The sequence below is a fragment of the Lagenorhynchus albirostris genome, chromosome 3, assembly GCF_949774975.1.
Source record: "Lagenorhynchus albirostris chromosome 3, mLagAlb1.1, whole genome shotgun sequence".
In the NCBI taxonomy this organism is placed as follows: domain Eukaryota; kingdom Metazoa; phylum Chordata; class Mammalia; order Artiodactyla; family Delphinidae; genus Lagenorhynchus; species Lagenorhynchus albirostris.
Window position 1 is genome coordinate 111,977,173 of NC_083097.1, and position 20,576 is coordinate 111,997,748.

Below are 20,576 nucleotides of genomic sequence, written 5' to 3' on the forward strand. Positions count from 1 at the left end.
CCAAAAAAGTACCTAGTTTCAATCAGTAAGGGTAGGAAGAGAGCTCTCCTTAAGCCTCATCATAACAGATTGAGGATAAATTCAGAATATATTTGTGGTTTGCTTCAGCTCCGTGTCTGAAGACTGACAGGTTCAGGGACCTTTCCAAGTTCATAGCCTGTGTGTGCACTTTGAAACAAATAAATACAGACGACTTATGGGATGGTGTGTTTCCACACCGGGCTTCTTCTGGATTGGCATCGTTTTCTGAGAAGCGGGTCTGGCAGGCTGTTTTCTTCCAGTGATGCATTGCAGCCGTCTATCACTGGATGTCCTCTGTGGAATGATCAGGATGTCTGATGGGGCTTGAATATTTGGGTGATGTATTTTTCCTACAGAAAATATTGGCAAATGTTGCTAAAACTGTACCTAAAAACTCTTACAAGGAGACTTGATTCTTGTTTAAAAATAAGTAAAAGAAAGGATAAGTATGAATTCACCAATGTGCAGACCTTTTTATACCATCGGATACTTTGTGAAGTGGAATGAGACTGTTTTACAAAATGTGTACTGCTTGTAGAAAATGTATTTACTGTACCATTAAGCCAGATCAGATACTGCTTTGTTTCTTTAAAATGCTTTTTGAGTGTCCCCACACCCAGATGGTAGGGGAGTGGGTGTTCTTTTTGCCCTGAGCCCTTGTTTTCTTCCTCCACCCTTTTGGTTTTTGTTACCGGATCTTGACTTTCAGTTTAATATAACACATCCCAGTTTGGGCAGAAAGAAACCATTTTGTCTTTTCTCTCTTTCTCTTTTTAAAATTAGGTGCATATACAACCTTATATATATAATAAGGCAAGGCCGTTTCCCGTCAGATATAAACTGGAATTATATAGTGTACGTACTAGTTGCATCTCTTAAAAGGAAACAGTTGATTATAAAGAAGAAAAGATAGGGAGTAGACTGCCATTTTGGTATTATTCCATTTTTTTATTCCATTTTTAAAAATGTATTTGGCCGTATACTCCATATATCGTAGTGGTTTGGATGCATGAAGTTGAAGCCTAGGGATATTTTTCTATATAAATTTGAATTTTTATAAACCTCATAATGATCACAATATGAAGGAGTGTAAATTGTAATTCTTACAGGGTGGCTAAAACAGAACAAACCAAAAACCTTGGTAGTCTTTGCCATACCTCTCCCCCGCAAGACTCCTGAAAGCTAACCAATACGGATTATCAGCAGGTTAGGAAAGAAAACCTCCAACAGGACTTTTCTGAGGCAACCGACTGGCAATAATGAATAGCAGCAGTGAACAGCGAGGCATCAGAAGTTATTCTGACATTAGGGAAATCGGCATTAATGGCTTCTCTGGTGGATTCCTCTCGGGTGATTTTGAAACCGTTGTTTTGGTCTGCTTTAGGGGGAAAGGATGGATAGAAAGCTGGTGAAATGTGCTGATTCCAAGAGAGCAAAACTAAAGGATTGTGAGAAATTCTAGAAAGAGCTAATCAGATTTAGCTGTTGGTCTGCCCAGTAGTAGCTGATGATGATATGGGGAAATGTAATTTAAATACATGTGCAGAGGAATTCGGAAATGAGTGGTAAAGGTGTTCTCAGCTTGTGGTCATCCTGGTCAGACCTTCTTTTTGGCACAGAAAGCTGTGTGAAACTTAGCTAGTTAGAGAACTTTCACTGCAAATGGAACAAAAACGAAGGACTCTTAGGTAAAATTGTGTGTACAGGTGTTTATGTTGCTTAACTCTGCTGCCTTGAGAAGAGTGGATTCATAGTAGCAGACCTTTATCAAACAGTAGTCTCCCTAGGAATTCAGGAGGAGTTTACTAATGTAATTATAAATCCTGATTCTGCAAAGAAAACTCTTTTGCACCTTGCTTTTTCATTTAACAGTATACATTGAAGGTAGTACCATGTAACTAGCTAAAAGAGCTGCCTTATTTTTCGAAATGGCCTAATTAGGATATTATGATTATTGCAAAAAAAATGGTGACTTAGGAACTTCTTTTAACGGCTCTAAAATATTATGGTTCTGTGCGTACAGCTTTTGAAAGTAATGTTTAAAAGTGAGCGTGCTATCTCACAGGTGGTGTACTTATTGCCACAACTGTGGGGGCACTAATTCAGCCTAAGGCACAGCAGAGCGGGCTGTTCTTTCAGTAGGTTGTGGACATTGTCTCAGGTGCCTGGGGAAGCCAGTTTTAGCTTCAGAGTTGGGTATTCTTGGCCTGAGTTGTTGGAAATGTTGGGCTCTGCAGTAGAGCACGTAGAAGGCAGGTAGCCTAGGGCCCCTGGATCGGCTGGGGTTGTCTGCCCAGACACACACACACACACCGGACTGCCTAGGGGATGGTCTGCAGGCAAGGCCTTTAGTTTGGCTTCTCAGGGAGATGTGAGTCACCTGTTTGGTTAAGAAGCTCACTGACAGATTGCCAGTTCCACTGGAAATCTTCTTCTGAGGATACATCGAGAAACCGTTCTAAATATGTTTATGGTTTTCTCAGCCTTGCATAGGTGGATTTCTTTGGCCTTCCTATTGTTTTTGTACTAGGTTTGGAAAGGAATTCTTCCTTTCCAGGCCATAGACACTGTAATGTTAAAGTGTTGATGATGATAATAAACAGTAGCATTAACTGAGTGCCTAATAGAATGCCTGTCGTACTGTAAAGTTTGTTACATGAATTATCCCCTTTAAACATATGAGGAAACTGAGACTCATTTCAAATGTTAAGTAATTTCTTTGAGGTCACATAGCTAGTGAATAGCAGAGCCAGGACTTGAACCTAGGTCTCTGACCCTAAAGTCTCTGCGATTGACCACTGTGTCAAAATACCAGTGACAGTTTGGAGAAAAAAAAGCATGATCAAATACATCTTTGGTTGGATCTGCTCCTCACATTTCTCGTGTTGCAAGTTGAGAATATGCGTCTGTTGCCTGCAGATTAAGATCTGATGTTCCCTTTGCAGTGGCTAGAACAGTTGAGTGTTTTTCAGAGAAAGCCATCGTGAGACATGTAATCATATTCTGGGGGCAAAGAATGCCTTTCCTTGGTGCACCAAGCAATGTTTATGTGATGGATCAGTCACCAACACCAAGGGAAGGTCCTGTCCTGTGACATGTGCGTGCTTGGCAATGATCTTGCTGTGCATTTTGCTTAATAATTTTCATTATTTTTAATTAAAGTTGAAGAAGTGCAGACTCTAGCTGAAATTAAGGTAGGTTGTGTTGCCGGAATTTGGTAATTACTTTAATTGATCACAAGATAGTTTCCTTGATCACCAATTAGACTAAATTGCCGATCATGTTTCAAGACGTGAAGAAATGCCCAAACTGATTTATGTAATAGTGTTTTCATTTCTAATCAGACATAAATATCGTTTCCTTCCATAGCAATTGTATTTTATAAAAGAAGGGTTATAGGCCTACAAACATAAAGGTGATTCATAAACAATAGAGTTCTAATTCATTGAATTAGTAAAGGAAGTATTTAGAGGCTTAATGGAGATTGTACTGGGGAAATTACTTTGGAGTTGCTGGTGCTCATTTTCTTAGTGGGAGATATGTTCTTTTTTAGTGCATAATTAAAATAGTCTATAATCAAAATATAAAAGGCAGCTGATTTAAAGAACATATCAAAGAGAATTGCTCTGAGTAATGACAGATTCATATTGTAAATATGTGCTAGAAGTTAAGTCTTAGAACTTTAATAAATCATGTTATTTGGACTGAAGCTGCGTTTTAAATTCAGGGTGCTGTTAAACATTTCACAGATCAATACAGGATTTTTGTTTCGGTTTTGTGCATCTGATAGTCTTTCATATTTTCATGGAATAAACTGAAACAAAAGGAACTTTAAGAAAATTAAAGTTCCCAAAGAATACTTGATTTGGGGTTCATGGAAAAATCTTTTAATTGCTGATGGTTTGGAGATTTCCAAATGACAAACTTCATTGGCCCAATTTACTGTGATTGTAATGCTTACATTCCATAAAATGGCAGAGTGACTTAAAAAGTCATACTTCATCATGCATTCATGGACTTGTTCATAAAACGTTTGTAATTTGCAATAGAGGAAAGACTGAAACCATTATCAGCCATTATATGCTATTTGTTGGACATATGTTTGTTTGAAATGGCCGTGGCTCAACAGAACATGGCTCATAGACAAACTATGCTATAAATTGGCACTAAAAACCCACCTAAACAGGTAGGCATATGTTAAGAAGTTAATGTGAGCCAAAATATTTTAATATGAACCAGGTTACATACATCACAGGAGGATCCCAGCTCCCTTTACAGTGAGACCTTCATTTGCATGGCTTCTTCATTTTTTCCCAAGCTAACTGACTTTTAAAGTAGATCATATATATATTGGTTCAAAAGTCAAAAGGTACCAAGGAGTATAGTAAGCCTCTTCCTGTTCCTGATTCTCAACCACCCAGTTCTCCCTTTCCACCCCCCCATCATTCACTATTCCCAGATCCTTATATATCATTCCAGAGATATTAATGCACATACTTTCTTTTCTTTTCTTTTTATACAATTTATAGACTATTGTTATGCATTTTTTCCCATTTAGTAATATATGTTGGAGGTATTTCTAGTCAGAGGATAAAGAGTTTTCTCCTTCTTCTTAATGGCTACATAGTATTCCAGTGAATAAATGTACCATAATACATTTTAATCAGCTCTCTATTAATGGACATTTGGCTCTTTCAAGCCTGTCGCTGTTACAGGCTGTGCTGCAGTGACCATTCTTGTAATTTATGTGTGAGTATGTCTGCAGGACAAATTCCTAGAAGTGGAATTGCTTGGCCGAAAGACGTAATCATATTTTTTCCTAAGGGCATAGGCATTTTTAATTTTGATAAATGTTGTTGTATTCTCTTCCATAGTGATTATTGTTTGTTTTTTTGTTTGTTTTTTTGTTTTTCTGTTTTTTCGGTACGCGGGCCTCCCACTGCTGTAGCCTCTCCCCCTGCGGAGCACAGGCTCCGGACGCGCAGGCTCAGCAGCCATGGCTCACGGGCCCAGCCGCTCCACGGCATGTGGGATCTTCCCGGACCGGGGCACGAACCCGTGTCCCCTGCATCGGCAGGCGGACTCTCAGTCACTGCGCCACCAGGGAAGCCCCCATAGTGATTATTATATCAATTTATTTTCACCAAAAATATGAGAGTGCCTTTTCTCCTGTATCTTCACTAACAGAATATTATCAAACTTTTTGATCTTTGCCAAACGGATAGGTTTAACTTAGTTCCCCCCACCCCGATTTATTGAGATAAAATTGACATATAACTTAGTTTTAATTTGTACTCCTCTTATGTATGAGATGGAGCAGTTTTTACGTTTAAGAACCATTTGATTTCTTTTCTCTGTTATCTATTATGTCCTTTGCCCACTTAAAAAAATTGGGTGTTTGGTCTTTCTCTTATTAATTTATATAAGATCTCTTGATATGCTAAGGAAATGTGTACTGCAAATACAGTTTGTTTTCTTTTAATTTGTTGACTTTTATTGTCATACAGAAAAAAATTTAGTAAGATTTATCTATTTTTTAAAAATTTATTTATTTATTTATTTTTATTTTTGGCTGCATTAGGTCTTCATTGCTGCACGCGGGCTTTCTCTAGTTGTGGTGAGCGGGGGCTACCCTTCGTTGCGGTGCGCGGGCTTCTCATTGTGGTGGCTTTTCTTGTTGTGGAGCATGGGCTCCAGGAGCACGGGCTTTAGTAGTTGTGGCACGTGGGCTCAGTAGTTGTGGCTCACGGGCTCTAGAGCGCAGACTCAGTAGTTGTGGTGCACAGGCTTAGTTGCTCCATGGCATGTGGGATCTTCCCGGACCAGGGCTCAAACCCATGTTCCCTACAATGGCAGGCGGAATCTTAACCACCATTCCACCATCTGTTTTTTAGTAGTGGTTTAAAGTTTTTTGTATGTAGAATTTATGCATTTCTTATTAAGGTTACTCCTAGATAATTTTTGGTGCCATTTTAGATGGGAACTTTTCTTCCAGTGTATTTTCTAATTCATTGTGTTTATAAGAAGCCTATTGACATGTTTTTGGCTTCTTTTATTCTTGACTTCAATGGGAATTCTTCCAGTCTTTCCCCATTAAGAAAGGTGTTGCCTATAGGCTCCGGACGCGCAGGCTCGGCGGCCATGGCTCACGGGCCTAGCTGCTCCGCGGCATGTGGGATCTTCCCGGACCAGGGCACGAACCCGTGTCCCCTGCATCAGCAGGCAGACTCTCAACCACTGCGCCACCAGGGAAGCCCTTTCTGTTTGTTTTTACAGGAAGCAACCAATTTTCTATTATATATTTCTTCCAGATACACCTTCTGTATTCAGTAGTTATACCATTTTTTTCTCTTTCCTAATTAATTTACATTTGCTTTTCCCTTTATTTATATTCATTCCTGCTCTCCTCCCTAAATTTATTTTCTTGTTATTTATCTACTTTCTTGATTGGATATTTAATTAATTTATTTTAATTCTTTAAAGTTCATTAATTTAAGTATTTAAAGATGTTTATTCTGATTATTGCTTTAGATGTATCCATATGTAACGCTTACATTATTAATTTCTATTAATTAATATAAATAATAATTAATAATTATTATTTTCTCTTTAGTATTGATTTCATTTTTGATCCGAGTTTTTCTATTTTTGTTTTTTTGTTTTGTTTTGTTTCGTTTTTCTGATTTTTTTCAGCTACTTTAATTTAAAAAAAAATTTTTTTTTTTACATCTTTATTGGAGTATAATTGCTTTACAATGGTGTGTTAGTTTCTGCTTTATAACAAAGTGAATCAGTTATACATATGTTCCCATATCTCTTCCCTCTTGTGTCTCCCTCCCTCCCACCCTTCCTATCCCATGCCTCTAGGTGGTCACAAAGCACCGAGCTGATCTCCCTGTGCTATGCGGCTGCTTCCCACTATCTGTGTATTTTACGTTTGGTAGTGTATATATGTTCATGCCACTCTCTCGCTTTGTCACAGCTTACCCTTCCCCCTCCCCATAGCCTCAAGTCCATTCTCTAGTAGATCTGTGTCTTTATTCCTGTCTTACCCCTAGGTTCTTCATGACATTTTTTTCCTTAAATTCCATACATATGTGTTAGCATACAGTATTTGTCTTTCTCTTTCTGACTTACTTCACTCTGTATGACAGACTCTAGGTCCATCCACCTCATTACAAATAGCTCAATTTCGTTTCTTTTTATGGCTGAGTAATATTCCATTGTATATATGTGCCACATCTTCTTTATCCATTCATCCGATGATGGACACTTAGGTTGTTTCCATATCTGGGCTATTGTAAATAGAGCTGCAATGAGCACTTTGGTACATGACTCTTTTTGAATTATGGTTTTCTCAGGGTATATGCCCAGTAGTGGGATTGCTGGGTCATATGGTAGTTCTATTTTTGGTTTTTTAAGGAACCTCCATACTGTTTTCCATAGTGGCTGTACCAATTCACATTCCCACCAGCAGTGCAAGAGTGCTCCCTTTTCTTCACACCCTCTCCAGCATTTATTGTTTCTAGATTTTTTGATGATGGCCATTCTGACCGGTGTGAGATGATATCTCATTGTAGTTTTGATTTGCAGTTCACTAATGGTTAATGATGTTGAGCATTCTTTCATGTGTTTGTTGGCAGTCTGTATATCTTCTTTGGAGAAATGTCTATTTAGGTCTTCTGCCCATTTTTGGATTGGGTTGTTTGTTTTTTGCTATTGAGCTGCATGAGCTACTTATAAATTTTGGAGATTAATCCTTTGTCAGTTGCTTCATTTGCAAATATTTTCTCCCATTCTGAGGGTTGTCTTTTGGTCTTGTTTATGGTTTCCTTTGCTGTGCAAAAACTTTGAAGTTTCATTAGGTCCCATTTGTTTATTTTTGTTTTTATTTCCATTGCTCTAGGACGTGGGTCAAAAAGGATCTTGCTGTGATTTATGTCATAGAGTGTTCTGCCTATGTTTTCCTCTAAGAGTTTGATAGTGTCTGGCCTTACATTTAGGTCTTTAATCCATTTTGAGCTTATTTTTGTGTATGGTGTTAGGGAGTGATCTAATCTCATACTTTTACATGTACCTGTCCAGTTTTCCCAGCACCACTTATTGAAGAGGCTGTCCTTTCTCCACTGTACATTCCTGCCTCCTTTATCAAAGATAAGGTGACCATATGTGCGTGGGTTTATCTCTGTGCTTTCTATCTTATTCCATTGATCTTTGTTTCTCTTTTTGTGCCAGTACCATACTGTCTTGATTACTGTAGGTTTGTAGTATAGTCTGAAGTCAGGGAGCCTGATTCCTCCAGCTCTGTTTTTCGTTCTCAAGATTGCTTTGGCTATTCGGGGTCTTTTGTGTTTCCATATAAATTGTGAAATTTTTTGTTCTAGTTCTGTGAAAAATCTTTATTGGAGTATAATTGCTTCACAGTCCCATGTTAGTTTCTGTTGCACAACAAAGTGAATCAGCCATATGCATACACATGCCGCATATCCCGTCCCTCTTGAGCCTCCCTCCCATCCTCCCTATCCCACCCCTCTAGGTCATCACAAAGCACAGAGCCGATCTCCCTGTGCTTTGCTGCTGCTTCCCACCAGCCAACTATTTTACATTCGGTAGTGTATATATGTCGATGCTACTCTCACTTCGCCCCAGCTTCACCCTCCCACCCCATGTCCTCAAGTCCATTCTCTATGTCTGCCTCTTTATTCCCTACCCTGCAACTAGGTTCATCAGTACCATTTTTTTTAGATTCCATATGTATGCGTTAGCATATGGTATATATTTTTCTCTTTCTGACTTACTTCACTCTGTATGGCAGACTCTAGGTCCATCCACCTCACTACAAATAACTCAGTTTTGCTTCTTTTTATGGCTGAGTAGTATTCCATTGTATATATGTGCCACATCTTCTTTATCCATTCATCTGTTGATGGATATTTAGGTTGTTTCCATGTCCTGGCTATTGTAAATAGTGCTGCAATGAACATTGACCCAAGAGTTTTAAAAGAAGAATTTAAAATTTTTTCAGGTAGTACTTTTTGCTACATTAGTGTCCTGATTTTGTTTTTAATTTTATTGGAGAATGTTATCAGTACTCTTTCTACTTTTTGATTTTTGAGATTTTCTTTGTGGGGTAGTATGTATTCGGTTTCTGTGCATGTTCCAAATATATTTTAAAAGCTATATTCTCAAGTTTTAGAGTTTAAAATACATCGATTACATCTACCTTTTAAATTATGTTTTTAAGTAGTCCATATCCTTACTTTTATTCACTTAATCTGCCATGGCTCAAGAGATGTGAATTAAAGTCTCCAACTACAAATATTTCTCTTTGGCCCATGAGCCCTGTCATTTCTGTCTCATTGATTTTGATGCTATGTTATTGCAATATAGATATTCACAGTTACTCAGTCTTCATCCTCATTGTGGATATACTTTATAATTTAAATTACCCTTATGATTTCTTAAAAGAAGTTACATTTGCCTATGTCCTTTTATTTCTAGTGGTTGAGTTTTGCTTTGTGATCCATTGTAACATTCTCTCTTCTTAATTTTAACTGGTTGGATTTAGGCTCTATACATTTATTGATTGGAAAGGTGTTTGGTCTTATAAAACCTGACAGAACCAATATACTCTTTTCTCCCTTATCTTAAATCATTATATGGATTGTAGGATTTTTTTGTTGCATTTTAATTGTGTTTTCCTTTACTTAATTGTGAATTAAGTTGTTTTGTTTTCTTCTAAATTTCGTTCTTCTTGTGGATACTATTAAATCTATAGTTTTACATAGCAAATGTAATCCTCCATTTCTTTAGATAGCATTTAGCTAGCATTTCTTTAGATAGTGGTCTCCCCACTAAGCAACATCAAAATTACACTTCTACTTTTTCCTACTTTCCTTTTAGGAACTAAAATTTTAGTTCATATTGTTTTTTAGTTCTAGTGCTTATGTTTTATACTTTTAAATGTATCTTTAACACTTGATCTTTCAGCTTTTAAAGATTTTTTTAAAACTTTCATCTACCTTCCCTATTTTTATTATCTTCAACCCTTTTAATAGTTTATAACATTTACATTTTATTCTGTAACTATAATCCCCACAGTTGTTTAAAATGTATTTCTAGAGCTGAATGAATTTATTACTCACTGTCAATACCTTTGGTATAGTTTCCGCATTCATCTCTTAGTTACTTATATTTCATCATTTAATAAAAATTTCCTCAAAAAGCGTGAATGGAAATTATTCCCTGAGTTACTGCATTTAAAAAACATATGTCTCTTGCATTAATTTTGAACAACGGTTTAGCTGGGTATAAAATTCTTTTTTATTTTTTAAATGATTTATTTATTTTTGGCTGCGTTGGGTCTTCGTTGCTATGCGTGGGCTTTCTCTAGTTGCGGCAAGCGGGGGCTACTCTTCGTTGCGGTGCGCAGGCTTCTCAGTGCGGTGGCTTCTCTTGTTGCAGAGCACTGGCTGTAGGCACACGGGCTTCAGTAATTGTGGCACGCGGACTCAGTAGTTGTGGCTCACGGGCTCTAGAGTGCAGGCTCAGTAGTTCTGGCGCATGGGCCTAGTTGCTCCACTGCATGTGGGATCTTCCTGGACCAGAGCTCGAATCTGTGTCCCCTGCACTGGCAGGCGTATTCTTAACCACTGAACCACCAGGGAAGCCTATGGGTATAAAATTCTTCACGTTTTCATTTCCTAAAGTCTTTATAGGCATTGCTCCTCTAACTTATATGTTGAATGTTGATATGTGGAAGTTTGAAGTCAGCCAGATTCTTTTCAACATTATAGGTGAGCTGATTTTATTTGACTAGGTGCCAAAAGAAGTTTTTTATCTTCATAGTTCACTGACTTCACTAGAATGTGTAGACATGGCTGAATTCTTACAATCTATAGACTTAAAACTTTTGTTTCTGGAAATTTTTCTTGAATTACATGTCCAGTTTTTTTCTTTCTTCTGTTTTTTTTTTTTTTAAAGTTGTTGTTCTCTTATTGGCAACGGTTATCTATATGTTAGATGTATTTTGTTTTCTGTATTTATTATTTTCTAATTATTTTAAACTCGTGTTGATTTCTACTTCATTTGTCCATTTTCTCAGTCCTGTTCTCTAAGCTTCTTACTGGGTTGCTGGTATCTATTTTGCCTTGGGCTGTTAGCAGATTTCTTTGATGGAATGGTTTAGAAAGCCTGTACTTTTAGCTAGCTCAAGGCTTTTAGATTCCAACTGGCATCCTGGTAACAAGTAGCTAGGGCTATAAAAATAAATCTTTGAAAGAAGGGACAGATGTTTTTCACTGTCTGCCAAGTTTGCTGTTTAGTCATATTCCTTCTTTATTGTATTCCATATAATCAAAATTCCCCTTTGAGGTTTTGCTTTTTCCCTCTCCTACCTACTCATCTAACTTCCTTGCAGAAGTTCTTTTACTTTAATTTGAATGTGTATTGTTATGGATGTTGTTAATTTGTGGATTTAGAAATAAATGTTTGGGGCTTCCCGGGTGGTGCAGTGGTTAAGAATTTGCCTGCCAATGCAGGGGACACAGGTTCGAGCCCTGGTCTGGGAAGATCCCACATGCCGCGGAGCACCTAAGCCCGTGTGCCACAACTACTGAGCCTGTGCTCTAGAGCATGCAAGACACAATTACCGAGCCTGTATGCCACAACTACTGAAGGACGTGCACCTAGCCAACTACTGAGCGTGCATGCCACAACTACTGAAGCCTGCGCACCTAGAGCCTGTGCTCCGCAACAAGAGAAGCCACCTCAATGAGAAGCCCGCGTGCAGCAACAAAGGGTAGCCCCCTCTCGCCTCAACTAGAGAAAGCCTGCACGCAGCAACGAAGAAACAACACAGCCAAAAAATAATAAAATAAATTAAATAAATAAATTTATTTAAAAAATTAAATGTTTGGAGGATTAATTTGTTCTGTTATATGGAAGAAGGATTTGGAATTATCTTTTTGCTCCCATAACAGATAGAGTATTCTTTCCCTAAGGAAGAATTAGGATCCTGTGTAAATTGTTTATCAGGCTTTTCGATATTTTATTAAATGTAAATATTAGGTGACAGTTGAAGGGAAATATGCAAAACTGAGGAAAATACAAATTTGGAGGGTGTTTGGATGTACTTTTTTTTTTTTAACATTGTATGTAGATAGGGTAGATGCTTTTTCTTTGATCAATGTACCTCTTAGGATATGGATGTTCTCTTTTAAGTCATATTTGTGATGGAATAGATTTTACTACTACGCTGATAGCATGCTGGTGGTCAGAGATTTGAGGAGCACTTCTGATCATGTTCAGATCATCCATTCAGTAGATCCATTTGGCTCTTGGGCAATGTTAAAGGATTCTAAGCATCACTTTGGACCTTTTAGGATAGCTTGGTTCAAAGAAATTGTGGCTACAGGGCTTAAGAACTTAGACAGTGACTGTGCCCACCTGATTTCTTGTTATTCAGCTGTTTTCCCCAGTCAGTCTGCATCAAAGTGTTATTCCACCGTATATTATCTTTGTCTAGTATATGTGTGTCAGTCTCTGTTTATCGCACATGGGAAAAGGAGAGAGCCATTCTTCTGAGACAAAGCAACTGGAATCTTAGATTCTCAAGTCTGTGGGAGGGCTTTTCATTTACCATTATGTTTTGTGAGGTTTACGGTATGTCGTTTGGCCAGAAGCAGTAGTGGTAGCAATATGTGCATTCTGTGCCAGGTGCTGTGCTAAGTGTTATATCCCCATCTCTCTCTCTCTTTTTTTTTTTTAACATCTTTATTGGGGTATAATTGCTTTACAATGGTGTGTTAGTTTCTGCTTTATAACAAAGTGAATCAGTTATACATATACATATGTTCCCGTATCTCTTCCCTCTTGCGTCTCCCTCCCTCCCACCCTCTCTCTTTTTTTTTAATAAAAATAATTACATGACCGTTTTATTATTATCATCATTTTACTGATAAGAAAATTGAGGCTCAGAGTTAGATCACATGACAGTTGTGTAGTAGAATTGGGATTTGAATCCCTGGCTCAGAAATCCATGTCCTTGGGACTTCCCTGGTGGTCCAGTGGTTAAAACTCCACAGTCCCAGGGCTTCCCTGGTGGCGCAGTCGTTGAGAGTCCACCTGCCGATGCAGGGGACACGGGTTCGTGCCCCGGTCTGGGAGGATCCCACATGCCGCAGAGCGGCTGGGCCTGTGAGCCATGGCCGCTGAGCCTGCACGTCCGGAGCCTGTGCTCCGCAATGGGAGAGGCCACAACAGTGATAGGCCTGCGTACCACAAAAAAACCAAAAAACAAACAAACAAAAATAAACGCCACACTCCCAATGCAGGGAGCCTGGGTTCAATCTGTGGTCAGGGAACTAGAACCTGCATGCTGCAACTAAGAGCCCGCATGCCACAACTAAAGATTCCACATGCTGCAACTAAAAGATCCCGCGTGCTGCAACTAAAGATACTGCATGCCACAACTAAAAGATCCTGCGTGCTGCAACTAAAGATCCCGCATGTTGCAACTAAAGACCCTGTGCAGCCAAATAAATAAATATTTTTTTTAAAAAAAGAAAGAAATCCATGTCTTTAATGTCTCTCGGGGTGGTGATGAAATTGTAAATCTTCTAAAGCTAAATGAGAATAAGGCATTATAGGCAAACAGGGTAAAAATTCTCATAATAATTTAATACAGGTTAACTCTGTGTTTGAATTATTAAAACAAACTTTCTCATTTGACTTGTTCCTTCCCCTCACATAGAAAATCAAATTGTGAAATGAGAAGGGGTGGGAGAGTGAATATTGTTTTCCTACTGATAATTCCATACATAGTTAAATGGATTTTTCTTGAACTTCCTTCCTTTTCCTAATAGGGAAGACTCTTCTTCAGGCATTAAGTGTCAAAATGGAAATCTTTATCCTGAATAAAATCGATTCTGAGATAGGAACCATTATGAATGACAGAATTGTTTGAAAATGGCATCTTCCATATTTCTGTTAACTTGGAAATGCACTCTTATGTCATTTGGTGATCCAAAAAACATAGCGCAACTAACATCAGATTGTTTTTTCTGGATAGGGGTAAAGAAGTTAAATATTTATTTATGTGGCTGTAATGGGTAATGCCTGTGAATTCCACTGTAACTTTGTAATTAATGTACCACTTCCTTAGAGTCTTACCAAGTATTTCTGCCTTATGGACACGGAAGAGACAAACTCTTCTACTGTTTGCAATTACCCTCATAAAAATTTGAAAGCAAGCAAAAAAATGGTTTTTTTCCTCTCAGGACAAGTTTGCCTTCTGCTTAACAAAATTAGGTTTGCACTTTCCCTGTGGTATGAAGACAGTGCCCTACAGGCCCCCACTTATGCCTGTGGCTGGCTCTGCAGCCTTCTGCCCCAAGGCGGAGTGCTTTCTCCTCGAAATGGCAGTGCTGGGCAGTAGCAAGAAGACCCTGAGTGGGCAAGCCCATCTTTTCTGTTCCACTCTGGATGTCAATGAAAACAGTCTCTCATCCCCTTCTGTCCTGCCTGGCGGATGGGATGGTTGTTCATTTCTACCGGAGCTTTGGCTTAAGACACACTCACAAGACATTTTCCCATAGTCTTTGTGGTCGATGCCTTAGTTAGCAACCCAGTCACTAAAAACAAAAGGAGCAGTGCTGCAAGAAAAGTGACTTCTAAGATTTGGGGCCAGGTAGTGAGATCCAGGACACTGAATTAAAGGGAAATTATTCCTTCTTTTGGAGAGTCTCGTCCTGAGGAAAATTAAACAGCCCAGACAGGTCACTGGGTGAGACCAATTTCCCGGTTTGTTTATTTGAGCCTGATTGTTTTTCACCATCCAGCAGCAGGTCACAGTCCTGCTACACTGCTTCCCCAGCTCTGTGGAGAGCATTCGCTTTCATATTTGATTCTCCAGGCTTCCCTGAGGATTCTAGCCATGTTTTTTCTGGTCGGGTTGCTCTGGTATCTCTCTCAGATCCAGGGCAGGGGGCACTGTCAGTCATCACTTTCGACTTCATCTTATGCAGGCATTTGGCTTTATGTCCCGAGTTGCCCTACAAGCAGAGAAGATGAATCATCACCCGGAGTGGTTCAATGTGTACAACAAGGTAACTGAATTGCCTGATTTTGGAATCACCATAATTATGGAGTTTAAGAAACTTCTTCCTTCCTTTCTTGCTTGTCATCCTGTGCAGCTAAGTGTCATTGTGCTTAGGAAAATATTCTCTTATTCTTTCTCTCAGAATCCCTGTGTATTACTGCAAATTAGTAAAAAAATGTTCAGATCTACTCAAGACAACAGTGACTGAGTTCTTTATTTTCATGCTTATCTTCTACAGACACTAGTATGGAAAAGTTGGGCCAAATTAGACTCCTGAATTAAACTTGAATATCTGTCATGTAGATAAATTTTTAAACCCTCTTAAGGTAAATTATTGAAAGAGATGGTAGCAAATAAGAAAGATACGGCCTTATTTAATAAATTTGCTCAAGAACTATTTATTAAATTCTCTATTCTCAGTGGGAACTGACCTTCCTAAGAGAAAGAGCAGACTGAAAAGACTTCATCAAGGAGTTTTAAGGGGGCACAGTGAGAAGAATAACACTTGCCCAAAAAGTGTCCTTGCCTTGGTGATCATGCCATGTGGAATTTCTTATCATCTAGATTTCTGTGAGATTTCTATTATCTCTTTGAAAGTCCTCTTTGAAAAAAGAAGATTTCACATTTTTGTGATTTAATTGCAATAATTCAGAGCATACAGGTACCAGCATAAACTTTTATTTCCTAGTTGCCTCTCTTTGCCCATAATTTTGTTTTTGCTTTTTAATTGATTTGTCAAGAGGCAACAGTCTGTTCCTCCACCCCACCCCCACTTCCCTAATTTGGAAATGGGCTTCTTTTTTAACATGGTTGCTAAGATATTACATTTGATAGCTTAGTTTTTCTCAGTGGCTTGAAAATAGTTGGTGTAATTAAAGTAATGGGAGTTAAAGTGGTACCTCAGTGTCTCTCTCTCTCTCTTTTTTTTTTTTTCCTGAAGAGTCAAGATTTGAGATTCTGGTAGCTCATTTGCCCTTCTTATGAGAGAACCTTTTTATCCCTAGGAGGCTGCTGGGCCCAGCCTGGAGTTTACTGGGTTTTAGAAATGCATTGCTTATTCATAATGTAGTATTTTCTAAATCATTTAATCTCCTCAATTCTCAAAGGTAAATATTGAGTAATAGATTGATTTCTGAACTACCAAAGGAGAGCATCAGGAATTGCAACTCAGGGTTTTCAAAGCTGCTTCTCTCTTTCTTAGGTTCAGATAACTCTCACATCACATGACTGTGGAGGACTGACCAAAAGAGATGTGAAACTGGCCAAGTTTATTGAAAAAGCAGCTGCTTCTGTGTGATTTCTTCCAAAACGATGTAAAATCTTATGTACACATCTAGCTCCAATGTATTTTGAAGGCAATTTATCAACACATGAACATTAAGCCGTAAATTTAGTTCACCTTTTGAACGATCACATTTTGTAAAATCAGTGCTTAAATAAAAATGATTTAAACTTGAGCCTGAGGTATTTTTCATTATATCTAATCACATATATAAGGTAAATCAACCCAGGTAATTCTATTAATAATATTAAAAAAGAGAAATAACATTTTTAAAGACCAGAAATGGGTATGGGGGAGCATTCACACATTTTTATAACCCAGAAATTCAAGTGATTATGGTGACTTTACAAATGCATTGTGTTGGAGAGCAATTGTAAGGTAGAAAAAGAATGATGAACTCTATAGGTAAAGGGTTTAACTGTATGTAATGATTCTTATGATGCTAAAGTTGATTTGGATTTTAGCTGTTGTTACTACTTAAGTAGTTACTTAATTTACAGAGATCTCAAAAATTGGGTGAGCTGTCTAGTGTTTTATCCTTCCTTTTCAGACAGGGAGAAAGAAGAAGACAAGTGTCTTGTGCAAGGCTTCCAGCAAGGTGAGGCAATAAAAGGATTCACTGTCACAGTGACCAACTTGCCAGGTCATTATTTGACATACTGAGGGGAGGAGGAACCAAGGGTCATTTTTTCCCATCATTTGCGTGTTGTGACCCCTGAACTGAGGGTATGTAGCCACTGAGCTAGAAGCTACTTGGGTATTATCCAGTAATGAGCTCTGTTCACTCCATGTGTCACTGACATGAGTAAAATGGAATATAAAGTAAGCTATTATTTAAAAATTGCAGTAACTGTTCTTTGAGGGAACTCAGGAATGTAGTTATTAATGAGATTAAAAGGTAGATTAAAAGAATGTGTATGTATCTATCCAAGGAACATGCCTTATAGTAGTAGGATTTAACAAGGATCATCTTTATACCCTGCCTTACATCAGAAGCCAGAAAAATCACTCTGTGTTACAATAAGCAAAGCTTCTCATCCCCCCCACTCCCCACCAACCCTGGCCCCTAGTCTGAGAAGTCATATGGGAATATGATAAGGAGGCTGAGCTCTCTGAAGCCAGTTTTCGGCTGGTTCTGTTGGCCTGGCAGGTATAGTCATTTTGCCCTGCGGGTGTGGAGTATACACGGTGGGGTGGGGGAAAGAGAGAAGAGTCACCCCAGACTCTGTGGCTGCTGGGAGATCCAGAGCCTGGACACTAGAACTTGTACTTCTTTGAAATTTTTAACAGGGAAAGGCAGGAAATTTTTAACAGGGAAACGCAGTGGTTAAGAATCTACCTGCCGGGCTTCCCTGGTGGCGCAGTGGTTGAGAGTCCGCCTGCCGATGCAGGGGACGCGGGTTTGTGCCCCGGTCTGGGAAGATCCCACATGCCGCGGAGCAACTAAGCCCATGCACCACAACTACTGAGCCTGTGCTCTAGAGCCCGCGTGCTGCAACTACTGAGCCCACGCGCTGCAACTACTGAAGCCCACGCAACTAGAGCCTGTGCTCTGCAACGGGAAAGCCATCGCAATGAGAAGCCCGTGGACTGCAACAAAGAGTCGCCCCTGCTCACTGCAACTAGAGAAAGCCCACGCGCAGCAATGAAGACCCGACGCAGCCAAAAGTAAATAAGTAAATAAATAAATTAATTAAAATTTTTTTAAAACAGAGGAAAAAGCAAAGCCATGTGTTTTTATAAACTTTTTCCCATATTATAGATTTGGGAGTTTTTATACATTTTATTACCAAAGATTTCTAGCTCAGTGCTTCAAAGTTTTCTACATGAATTTTTAAACATGAAAAAGTGTAGACATATTTTAAAATAGAGTAAAATAGGGCATTCAACCCTTATGTACTGATCACCCAGATTTAACAGTTACCAAGATCTTGCCAGTTACATCATATAATCTCCCATTTCCTTTTTCTTTGCTAAAGTATTTAAAAGCAAATCCCAGATAGCATGTCATTTTGCCCCTACATCCTCCAGTAAACATCTCTAGAAAATATGGTCATTTTCTTGTAGAAACCAAAATGCCATTATCACACCAAACAAAATAAACTGTGATTTCTTGGTGTCACCTAATACCAAATCAAATTGTTCTGAAGGTCAAGAATGTCTGTGGACAGTAATTTTGTTCTAATCAGTGATTCACATGAAGTTCACCCATCACATCTGGTTGTTGTGTCTCTTTCAGCTTTCAGTCTAGAGCGAGCAAGCCTCCTGCCCTCATTCCCTCTTTCTCTCCATATCAGTGACTTACTGTAAAAACCGAGTCCTGTAGAATATTCCACCTTCTGGATTTGTTTGTTTGCTCCCTTGTGGTGTCACTTAAATTGTTTCATTGTACCTTGAATGGAAACCTTTCCCTCTATTTTGAATGTAAGTCTGAGAGGCTTAAAAACTATTAACCTGTACTGTGTATGGCACCGTGGAGAGAGCAGGGTACAGCGAATAATTGCAGTTGTCAGGACCTGAGAATGTAGCTACTAATTAGCATCTATGTGAGGATTTGACATAAGGTCCATGTTAAGGGGTGTCGCATCTGCTGGAACTCATGAACTTTAGAGAATCAAAGATCCCATATCAGAAGTCTGTGGTAATACTCCTTGTGGTAAATTCCAACAGAATGAATCCCTAGACTTGCTCTAAGTAACTGACATTTCAACTTAAAAGAGACATTGCCAAAGTTGGAGGCCCCAACTTTCCTTCTGTTCCAAATCTTTGTGATGACAGTGGTTTCTCTGATGTGGCAAGCTTTGGTTTCCCTCTATTTTCCTTTTAAATGATCACTGGAGTAGAGGGGGTTTAAATAGCTATGACCTTTGACCCTTTGCATGACCTCTATAGATAATAAATCAGGGCAGCACATTTGACAGTGTCCTTTTCTAAAATGAAGTTAGTGAAAGTTCTGAAAATTGTGGTTACTCTCTGACGATAGAATTTAGGACATCTTTAGATAAATAGAATAAGCATGATTCTTTATGTTTTTGCTTGAGACAAAAAGCAGCAGCACGTATGTTGCATATGGACACACACCTGACCTTCGGCAGTGTGCTGAGGTATTGGACTACTAGTGTTAATGTGGAGCAGTCTGTATACGTTCTAATCCAGAGTTTAAAAATATACTAGTTGAACTCTATAACTTTCAGTAAAATTTCTGCAAAACAGCAAGAGGTGTAATAGGGTTTGGATATAATGTGTGAACTTTGTGTTTCAATTCTAGTTACATGTAACTAGGAATGACTCCTGGTCAGAAGACTAGAGTCACCAAGCTGCCGTGCCTACTGACTGTGTGCGGCGGCTAAGGTGGTGCTGCTCAAGTCAGGGAGAGTGTAAGTTGCTGCTAAAAGGGCAGAAGAGGTGGCCCTTTAGCTTCTCATCCAGGGTGCTTGTCCCGCCCACCTATCCACAAGAAGATACGGGTGATTTCAGTAGGCCTGGATAAGCTGGTTACTTCTGAGTCCACTCATCAGCTGGAGTTCCAGTCCCAGACTAGATTTCTTCATCAGTGACTTCAGAAAACACATTCAGGGACTTCCCTGGTGGCGCAGTGGTTAAGAATCTGCCTGCCAATGCAGGGCACATGGGTTCGAGCCCTGGTCTGGGAGGATCCCACATGCTGCAGAGCAGCTAAGCCCGTGCACCACAACTACTGAGCCTGTGCTCTAGAGCCTGTGAGCCACAACTGCTGAGCCCATGAGCTACAACTACTGAGCCTCATGCCACAACTACTGAAGCCCGCACACCTAGAGCCTGTGCTCCACAACAAGAGAAGCCACTGCAATGAGAAGCCTGCGCATTGCAACGAAGAGTAGCCCCTGCTCACCACAACTAGCGAAAGCCCGCCTGCATCAACGAAGACCCAACACAGCCAAAAATAAATAAACAAACAAATAAAAAGAAAACACATTCAGCTGTGGTTGGCTGTGCTGATACTGTACACCAAGAACAGCTGGTCTCTTCTTGACTGCTTCCAGCTAGCCATCTTTCCTCACCCCTCCAAGCATCGTGAAAGAATTTTTTACATTCTTAATCTCTTCTTCATTTCTCCCCAGAAGTGTGCTTTGGAGCTTAAGGAGCAGAAGCATAGTAGTGTATCCTTGGGATTCCTGGAAATAGAATCCCACT

The 20,576-nt window shown here is 39.2% G+C and overlaps 2 protein-coding genes across 3 annotated transcripts in view; both read left to right on the forward strand.

The window, feature by feature from the left end:
- PCBD2 (pterin-4 alpha-carbinolamine dehydratase 2) overlaps positions 1 to 16,578 on the forward strand; it is a 50,542-nt gene extending 33,964 nt beyond the window's left edge. For both annotated transcript variants that reach the window (XM_060143643.1, XM_060143642.1), the window contains 2 exons: positions 15,048 to 15,128; positions 16,323 to 16,578. In XM_060143643.1, the coding sequence (XP_059999626.1) occupies positions 15,048 to 15,128; positions 16,323 to 16,418 (177 nt within the window). In that variant the 3' untranslated portion in view covers positions 16,419 to 16,578. The remainder of the gene's footprint in view (positions 1 to 15,047; positions 15,129 to 16,322) is intronic.
- Positions 16,579 to 16,957: 379 nt separating this feature from the next.
- The window catches only part of CATSPER3 (cation channel sperm associated 3), a 46,648-nt gene continuing 43,029 nt past the window's right edge, over positions 16,958 to 20,576 (forward strand). Inside the window, exon 1 of the mRNA XM_060146251.1 lies at positions 16,958 to 17,001. The gene's annotated coding sequence lies outside the window, so the exon portion shown is untranslated. The remainder of the gene's footprint in view (positions 17,002 to 20,576) is intronic.